Source organism: Cynara cardunculus (genome assembly GCF_001531365.2).
Source record: "Cynara cardunculus var. scolymus isolate 2C chromosome LG 4, CcrdV1, whole genome shotgun sequence".
In the NCBI taxonomy this organism is placed as follows: domain Eukaryota; kingdom Viridiplantae; phylum Streptophyta; class Magnoliopsida; order Asterales; family Asteraceae; genus Cynara; species Cynara cardunculus.
In genome coordinates this window covers 11,811,078-11,821,234 of record NC_037531.1, presented here as the reverse complement: position 1 = coordinate 11,821,234, position 10,157 = coordinate 11,811,078, and the positions used below count along the sequence as shown (strand labels likewise).

The window sequence follows — 10,157 nt, the reverse complement described above, 5'->3', positions numbered from 1 at the left end:
GTGAGACCTTTTTTTACACTTAAAACTTCACAGCAAAATGCTGTGAAGGTAAAAAAAAAAGTCAAATCTTCATAGCAAAAACACTGTGAAGGTTACTTTCAAAGCATTCTGTTGTGAAGTTTCAAGTGTGAAAAAATGGTCTCACGAGTCTCAGGAAAAACAAAGATGGTCTCACGTGATCCCAAATATATATATATATATATATATATATATATATATTAATAAAAAAGGGTTAGTTGTATAAGCACTTAATTATGAGGATAGATTAATTGTAAAATTTATATGATTTTATTATAAAAAGTATGTTATTGATTATTGTAGATGACGTTTAGATCAGTAATCAATACTTATATTTTCTCTTCATTATTAAATCATATATATATATATATATATATATATATATATATATATATTTGTGGCTATTAATTAAATATTAGTTTCTGGTTTTTCGAACCATGATTGATAAATTAGTTAATAAATTAATTGTTAATATTTTAGTAAAATATAATCTAAACCCTTGTAAACACTAATGGATGGACTTCATTCTTCTGTCGTAATGTAAAAAATTATAAAGTCGTAAAACATGTCACTGTATCAATTCATTGTATTTCACCGTATATATTTTGAAACTAATGAGAACACAAGTTTCCCTTGATAGAATTGGTTTTCAGAGTTTTTCTTCTACCCTAGACCTAAATTAGAATCTCGTTAATGTCATTTTATTATTTTTTAGCTTTTAATTTTAGATTTATTATATTTATAAAAAACAAATTGCAATAAAAGACTTGAACATATTACTAATGATTAATGACGATTATATATAATGAACACGTGACTAATGAACTAACGAACAAACGAATGTTATTTCCTTCGTTAAAAAATATCCCTATATTTATTTTTAACTCAAACAATAAAAAAATATTTTTTTTATTAATCAATGTATCTATCCTGCTATGCGAGTCGACTAATCCCAGAGTGACCACCCGCGAAGTCACCGCATTTGAGCATCCGTGACGAAAAGATAATTTTTATTCCTCCTTGGATTCAAACATGAAACCTCTAGACATTTTTAATTTTTAAAGTTCAAGCTTAAACCAATTGAACACCATCTTTATGGTTCAAAAAAAGATATTTAGATCGGTCTCGTAAACAATTCTGGATCGAATGGTCTTTTTGGTCAACGGTTTTGGTGTATATATCCTAACTTAAAGGAATCGTTTAACATGTGGAATTCTATTTACAAGATAATATTTTTAAATAATTTATTCAATAAACAATTAACCTCACATGCATCTCCAATTATTTGATTGCACTTCCACATTTCCAATGTGCATCCTTTCTTTTTTTTTCTTTTACCAAAAATATAATTTTAAAAAATATTAATGTATTTGTTTTAATTTCTATTTTCAAAAATGCGTTTTAAAAAATACGTACCTATGATATAACTTTCTGAGGACGTAATTTTGGTATGTAAACATGACTAGATGGAATTAAACTAGACAGGTAAAAATGACAAATAGACAAATGATAAGTTTTTAAATATTTAAGATTTTAATCTGATATGGGTAGTTTTTACAATTTATTAATCTTGTTAATTATATCTATCTGGTTTTTTTATTCATGCGCCTGATGCTAGTAGGACAGAGAAAATGTATTATTGTTCTACTTAGGTCTCGTCTAATTAATTAGTATATATGATGGCGTGCCAAAATGGAAAAACGGGTTTTATATTGTCATGTCGTATTCTGTTCAGTCTCGTCATATTTCCACGTACCCATTTTTTATATTGTTTATCTTCTAGGTGTTATAAGTCTAATCTTATTTGCTCGTTTTATATGTTGTGTTTATGTTAATGTTAGCATAATGCTAAAATTTATTATATTCGTTACAGGGAACAAATATAGGCATGACGACTTGATATAATGTGAGACCAGCTTGTTTTTGTGATATCACTTTTTTACACTTGAAACTTCACAGCAAAACGCTGTGAAGGTAACTTTTACAGTGTTTTTGTTGTGAATGTTCGTTTTTTTTACCTTCATAATATTTTGCTGTGAAGTTTCAAATATAAAAAATGACTTCATTTGTCTCACAAAAACATGTTGGTATCATGTGAACCAAATCCTAGACATGACAATTATAAGTGTTGATTTCTAGTTGTATTAAAAATATAATAAAAACAAAAAGATGATAAAAAAGACATCATTTCTATAATTTTATAATAATTAATTTAGTTTAATAAAAAATACTTTTTAATACGGTAAAGTGCCCTTATATATCTAATATAATTATTAAAAACAAAAGAAAAATATTAAACATTATATTAAATTGAGTAAATTATACTTTTCGTCCTTATGGTTTGTTGAAAGTTGCTATTTTCGCCCCTATAATTTTAAAATTACAATTTCCATCCCTATAATTTATACCTTATTGTTATTTTTGTTTTTATTATTTAAAATTTATTGTCTTTTCATTGTTGTTGTTTACAATTCATTGTTATTTTAATCTCTCACACTCAAATGTAGGATTTAATATTAAAAACGAAAACATCAATAAATTACAAACTATAAAAACCAAACAAAAAACACAATTGTTAACAAATCACGTGGACTAAAAACGTAATTTACGGTGATGTCATATTGGTTTGAGTTTGGTCTCTAAAGATCAACAGTGTCTGGAGGTTCCATGTTCGAATCCAAGGAGGAACAAAAATCCTCTTATGCCCACGAAGGTTCAAATACGGTAACTTCGGACGACCCCTAAACAAGTAGTCGTCATAAAATTAGTTGTCCCGCATAATGAGTTGGATATCCAAGTTACTAAAAATAACCTTAATTTACTCTATGAAATAATTGCTAAGTGTGCGTTTGGTATGCAGACTATATGGAATAGGACGGGACAAAAAAAATAGTCTCATGTTTGGCATGCCATGGAGAAAAAAAACATAAGACAAGGTGAGACTATTTTTAATTTTAATGGGACAAATCTTGATATTTCTTGTTCCACAAAAAAAGGTGGAACAACATGAGACTAAAGTTAATGTGACAATATTTTGGTTGATTTGTTGTCATTTTACAATCATTATATGATATGAAATAACATTGAACAACATTTAAGGGTAATATGGTCATTTTAATAATTTTGTCTTGTCATGTCCTAATTGTACCAAACATAAGACAGACAATTAGTCCTGTCTCATACCGTCCCATCCTGTCTCACCCAATCTGCGTATCAAACGGTATGTAAATGGGAACATAAAGTGAGTAGGTGGTAGTGTTAACACTATGATTGGCCTAACAAACCAATTGGACAATTCACTCCTTTGGTTTCTTCACCAACAACTTCATGATACAAGGATAAAAATGTCAAAACACTCCTTCTGGAAACCCTAATAATTATTCCACAAAAACACGTGATTATGTACCACCTTAAATTACTTTTCCATCATTTTATTTTTAAAATAAATATATAAATAATATCAAATAATTAAAAATACATCATTGTCTCTATATGCGTGTATATATTCCATAATTGCTTCCACTTACCTTCATTTTATTCAAGAAACAATACCTGCAAAAATTCTCAAGATCTTAAACCATGTCGATCACTACGTGTTTGGCTTCACAAAATTCCACTGTTAAATCAAATCTGCATGAAACCCTAATTCATAATCACAGATCCCATGTTAATCTACCATTGAATATCATTTCTGGTTTTCCGATCACCAACAACCCAGTAACAGTTCTCGCCACCACCATCTCCACCGCCAGATGGCGGTCGATGATTGTTCATGCTAACGTGGAACCTGCCGGAACACCACCTCCACCGCCTACTGGTTCTCCTCCTGGTTCTTGGTAATCTTGAAAACAATCTTTTTATTGTATGAATTTATGATTTTTTATTTATTTTGGATTAATTTTTTTTCTGTTTGTTTTTGTAGGAAAAATTGGATTATTGGGATTTTGATGACATTTATTATTCCTTTAGTTACCACCAAAGGAGGTCCAATAAAATTACTTCTGCGTAAGTTCTTGAACTGATCGTAATTTAATGGGGTTTCAGATATATTTTTACATAGTATCAGAGTCAAAGTGTATCATTTTAGAGACTTGGACGTTAAAGATCAATCGTAGTCGTTTAGATTTTGTTGGAGGGGACTTGTTAAAGTCTCTCGTATGGTAAACTTGGATCATTTTTCTTGATGTCTCTCTTTTCTGCTTAAAGACTTTTTTGAAAAGTAATCTAATGAAGTTCCTGATGAATTTTTACAAATTTATATTTTTTTATGTTAAAATTACATTGGGTTTTCGTTGTTTACAGAGAAAGTTGATCAGATTGTGGACACGGCGGAGCATATAACGGATATAGTGGAAGCGGTGGCGGATAAGGTGGACAAAGTGGTGGAAGAAATCGAAGATGATCTACCGGAAGGTAGCCAAATCAAGAAGACTCTTGATTACATCGAAAGTGTGGCTGAAAGAGTCGAAAAAGATGCTCATATTGCCGGCGATTTCATAGATAAGGTTAGTTTTCTTCGAAAGATATTTTTTTTATTAACTTGGATATCTAATCCGCTATGCAAGCCGACTAATCTCAGGACGACCACCCGCTTTGCGGGTAGCCTGGAGTCACCGCATTTGAACCTCCGTAGCCATAAGGGGATTTTATTTCCTTCTTGGATTCGAACATGGAGCTAGGACCTTCAGACACTTTTGATCTTTAGAGTCCAAGTTCAAACCAATTAATTGGGTACGACAGTAACAAACATATATCTATATCATATTATAAAACATTTATATGAAAGTATAATAAAAATATTATTAAGTATAAAGTTATTTATTAATGTATAACTCTTAATATTTAAAATCTTACTAGTAAATATTAAAATTTAGTAGTAAGTACTAATAATGTTGGGCTGGTTGGAAAATATATGGATTTATAATTATTAATTGTAGTTTTTATAATATTAAAGTTTCATACCTAACACGTAAAAATTCTAAATATACAACCATGTTTTTTTATTAAGGGGTTATTTGTTTAATTGTTAATAGTTCTTTTAAGGAGAGTCTATAAACTGTTAAGAGGTGAATCTTGTTTGAAAAAAAAAAAAATCCGTCTCTTAATAGTTCTAAAACCCTCCGAATAATTTTGTATCATGAACCCCCGTTAAACATTCAGCACCCTAATTTCATTGTAAAAAATTACCAAACAATTATATTTCATTTTGCACTATATCATGAGAGTCTCTTAATCATTCTGTACTAAACCATTCAGCAACTGCCAAACAACCCCTAAGTCTACTAATAAACTGGTGCATTATATATATATATATAAATATGTTATGATTGATAGAAAGCTTTTTGATGTGTGAACTTTTTTTAAAATAAAGTGCTTAATAAATCTTTTTATGACATTATTTAAAAAATGTTGTAATATCAAGTTGTAACATCTTTATATAGACCGTCACATTGTTTAATCCAATAAATCTAAATTTTATAATAGCAGTCTATTAGAATATTTAGGCATATTTAACATCCTATGAATTCAAATTTGTCTTAGTCACAAATTGTATTAATATTTTACTTTCAGGTTCAAGAAATGCAAGATAAGATGGAGGATATGATGGAACCCGTATTAGAGGAGGCTCTTGAAGTTGCTAAAGAAACCAAGGAGAAGGAAAGAGCAAAAAGACGTTGATGACATAAACACCCGTAAAAATTAAATTATCAGTAAAGAGATGAGTCATCTTCTATATATATCAGCGTTTATGTGTCGCCCGATTTTTAGCTGTCCTCAAAGACTTAAAACGCTCGACTTTAAAAGGGTTGACACCTGCAGATCACTCGATTTCAGAGCAATTTGACACGTAAATGTATTATGGTGTAGACTTAATTAGATGTATAATGAGCATGGTATCATGTAAGAGAGGTTTTCATCTCAACATTATTTGATAATGAGAAATTTGATAAATAATTAAATTTATAAAAAAGTAGTCGATAAATTAAATAACAAAACAAAATTTTCTTAAAAAATAATGTTTTTGGTTAAAAAATAAATGTCTATAATAAAAACTATATACATTTTAAGAAATGTATAATTATTATACTTTTAATTAATAAAATGATAGTTTAATCTTTAATTATAAAAAATATATTTTCTTCATCACGCAGTTAAATATAGCAAAGTAAACCACAAAGGTGGTGCTTGATTGATTTGAGCTTGGCTACAAAGGTTAAAAGTATCAGGAGATCTTAGATTCAAATCCAAGGAGGAATAAAAATTCTCTTGTGACCACAGTGGTTCAAATGCAGCGATTTCGGACTATTTGCAAAACAAGTGATCGCCTTGTGATTAGTCGGCTCGTATAACGGATTGGATATTCACGTTAATAAAAAAAATATAGTAAAGTAGATATTTATTTTAAAATAAATTAAAATAATAATATAAACATTTATTTTGAAACGAAAAGGAAGAAGAATTATTGGTGTTGAAATATAAGTATTCATTTAATGAATCAATATGCCAATATTTACTTCTTCAAAGTTTGCATTTAATGAGATATTGAATGAATAATAACTATCACATCTTCCAATTATAATATTCTTGATTTTTATATAGGATAAATTGTATAAAAAAGTAATGTATTTTAATTTGATTTTTATTTTGAGTAACGTATTTTTAAAACTTTCATTTTGGTATCTAAGATCTAAAGTTTTAAACATTTAAGTACTTGGATAACCGGTTGAAGCATTAACCGTTACCAAACTGATGTGACGAATGATGTCATATCCAACTCAGTATTATTTGCTATTCAATCCAATTTCATCCCCCTCACTCGCCACATCAGTTTGATAACCGGTTAATGCTTCAACTTGTTACCCGGGTATTTAAATTTTTAAAACTTTACATCTTAGATACCAAAATGAAAGTTTTAAAGATACGTTACCTAAAATATAAATGAAGTTAAAATACATTACTTTTTTTATGTAATTTGTCATTTTATATAAAAAAAGTATTTTGTATTGTTTTGCTTTATCTTATTAAATGATTTAAGAAACTGGAAATGATAGTTATAATGCATACCAATTGATATTTAATTTGTTAATCTATTTCTTCTGTAAATCAAATATCATATTTTTATATTATTTTAAATATCAAATGGATAATTAATCTCATTATTATAAATTAGTTATTAATTATTAATTATGTGTCTGCTAAACATCACATGAAAAATTGACTACATTTTTCATACATTTCATATGAAACTCACTATTCATATTGTTATCTTATTATTTGGAATCATTTGAAAACTAGACTTCGTGCACGCATACGAGTCCGTTAAGGACCACGTTAATCGGAAAATGCCAAAAGATCATGTTTGTGACATGTCCTGAACTTGTATGTCGAATACATAAATTCATATATTATGATGTATGTTTGTAAGTCGAGAGTTTTCTCGGAAATACCTTTGTCCTCCTTATCTCAAGGCACGAAAAATCTTTCTATGCTAACCACAAGGGTGGTGCCTGATTGGTTTGAGCTTGGCTCCAAAGGTTAAAAGTACCAGAAGGTCTCAGATTCAAATACAAGGAGAAATAAAAATCCCCTTGTGGCCTCGGAGGTTCAAATGCGGTGACTTCGGGATATCTACAAAGCAGGTGGTCGCCTTAGGATTAGTCGGCTCGCATAGCGGGTTGGATATCCAGGTTAATAAAAAAAATGTTTCTATGCATCTTACCTCCCACACTAAAGATGCACAAAGCTTGAGTCTTTTTATTAAAACCGTTTTTCAGTAAACAAAAAAAGAAAAAGCTTGGGTTGTTTCAAGACCAGGGCGCGCTTTCGCATCGAAGAGGTCCGATCGGGTTTTTGAAGCTTTTCGGGCTTTTTCAGGTCGAGATTTAACCAAGCCTTGAAAATGAAAAAAACTGGTCTCATTCGACTTTAAGGCCAGATTTAGGCTCGGACTTATTAGACCTGACTTTTTCGAACAGAGTTGAATCAGTTCTGAATCAACTCCGAACTAAACTTTAAGGTTGAGTTTTTTTATATTTCTTTACACCACACCTTATTTACTAGTTGTGCTAAAATATTAAAGTTTATTTATTCATATATTTAAAAAAAATATTATTATATTAAAACTTGTTGTGAGACATAAATTAAATACACCTTGCCAATCATTTTTATATATATTTTGAGATCAGAATGCAACTAATTATACAGGCTTGAAGCAGCTGTCAGGTCCCTACAAATTATCAAATAAATACCTAACGGATTATTTTAACAAAAAATAGGAAAACAATTTTATTTATTAAAAAGACTCGATTAATAACACAAAATTAATTTATAAATTAATTTTTTAATAAAAAAAAATAAGAGTATTAGTGAGGGAAAATTCATTCGTTGATCCGTCGCTAAAAGGGTCTTCCATCGTTGATCGTCTGTTGATTGTCTGTTGATCAAAAGCTCGTAGATCTGCTAATCTAGGAGGATTTTTTCCGTCGCTAATTTCTATCGTTGATACTTTATTTTATAGTAGTGAATTAGATAAGGATCACATAATTCTTTTTTATTAAAGTTTATAGATCTATAAAAACTAAAATAATTATTTTATATTATTTATTATCAATTTATTATAGAATGCACGTTTATTTTTATATATCATTTTCGTTTTTAATGTCTAACTACCTCATATAAAATGCAACTAAATTGAAGATGTGTTTTTTTAATTAATCTGGATATCCAACCCGTTATATGAACCGATTAATTCCATAGCGACTGACTATTTGTTTTGCGGGTAGCCTGAGTGATCACATTTGGACCTCTGTGGCTACAAAGGGGTTTTTATTCCTTCTTGAATTTGAACTTGGGACCTTCCGACACTTTTAACCTTTGAAGTTCAAACCCAAACCAATCGGGAATATACAAGAAAAAATATTCACATCATATGTTGATGAAACCTATTTTATAGAAATTGATGTAATATATAAAGTTGTGGGGTTGGATCGTGTGAGAATGGAAGTTATTGTGAGAAACGTTAGCAGATATCTGAATCATTGATCACTTTTATCTCATGTCCACCCATGAATTGCACTTTGCAAGAAAATTAATATGTTTCATCTCGATGCACCTCATTAGTGTTGACATTCAATTAAGATTGACTTAAGGATGGAGATCTCTTCTTACGATTCTCACTATAACTTCCCCTCTCACCAGAACCCAACACTATACATATATACATATAGGGTTGAGTTCAAAAAAAATTATTCTTTTAGAAAATATTATTTTTTTCCGGCGAGAAATAAATTCGCCGGAATTTTTTTTTCTAAATACTTAACCGTTTGTTAAGTTAATCAAGATTTTATAAATAAACGGGCGAAGAATTTCCCGGGGAAAATCCGCCGGTTTTTCCGCCGGAAAAACAATCACCGGCGCCACTTTTTCCGGCGGCCAAATCCGCCAGAAATCCGCCGGAAAAAGTGGGTTTTTTGGTAGTGTGTTAACACAATAATTGGTGTTAACTTTGTGAACCAATATTGGCCCTTGATTCTTAAAACCTATGGATGAGATCAATTGTGGCATATTTGTAATTAACTAAAAATGAAGGATATTAAAACATAGGTGAATAGAGGTATTTTTGGGAGGGATGTCCAAATCGATAACTAATTAATTACATCAGTTATAAATCGGTAATTGCTCATTTCTTTTATAGTTTTGTAGAATCATCTGTGTTACATTATGAACACTTATTAATACATATAAACATATATGTAACTTATTAACTAATCTTAGTTTGTGGCTTTCACATATGAACATACGGGAACACTTGTGAACACTTATTTGCATCTATTAGAACTCACGAACACTAAAGTAATCGGCTTTCACATGTAAACACAATAATATATGATCAAAGTGTTTCACTTATGAACACATATTGACCAAATGTTAGATCTATATAAATATTGTATTATGAACACATTGTAACACATGTGAACAATATATACACCATATGAACATTGGCGACTACATATATGTTGAAGATAGAACATTCAAGTTTCTTATCATATTAAAATAACAAGTCATCTATAATTTGGAAAAAAAAAATTAACATATTATTTTAAATATAATCATGGGATTGATGTTTTTGTAACCGCCCA

General features: G+C 29.6%; 1 protein-coding gene across 1 annotated transcript; it reads left to right on the top strand.

The window, feature by feature from the left end:
- The first annotated feature begins 3,549 nt into the window (after positions 1–3,549).
- On the top strand, positions 3,550–5,941 carry LOC112511562. Its single transcript, XM_025117238.1, has 4 exons — positions 3,550–3,854; positions 3,941–4,023; positions 4,321–4,523; positions 5,590–5,941. The coding sequence occupies exons 1-4, from the start codon at positions 3,598–3,600 to the stop codon at positions 5,695–5,697; spliced, it is 651 nt and encodes a 216-aa protein (XP_024973006.1). The 5' UTR covers positions 3,550–3,597; the 3' UTR covers positions 5,698–5,941.
- Positions 5,942–10,157: the final 4,216 nt, after the last annotated feature.

What these genes read in the sequence shown, in the direction of transcription:
- LOC112511562 (XM_025117238.1), top strand. Translation starts at nt 3,598, where the DNA reads ATGTCGATCACTACGTGTTTGGCTTCACAAAATTCCACTGTTAAATCA. An exon ending in GGTTCTCCTCCTGGTTCTTG is followed by an intron (nt 3,855 to 3,940) that starts GTAATCTTGAAA and finishes TTGTTTTTGTAG; the next exon opens with GAAAAATTGGATTATTGGGA. An exon ending in CCGGCGATTTCATAGATAAG is followed by an intron (nt 4,524 to 5,589) that starts GTTAGTTTTCTT and finishes TTTTACTTTCAG; the next exon opens with GTTCAAGAAATGCAAGATAA.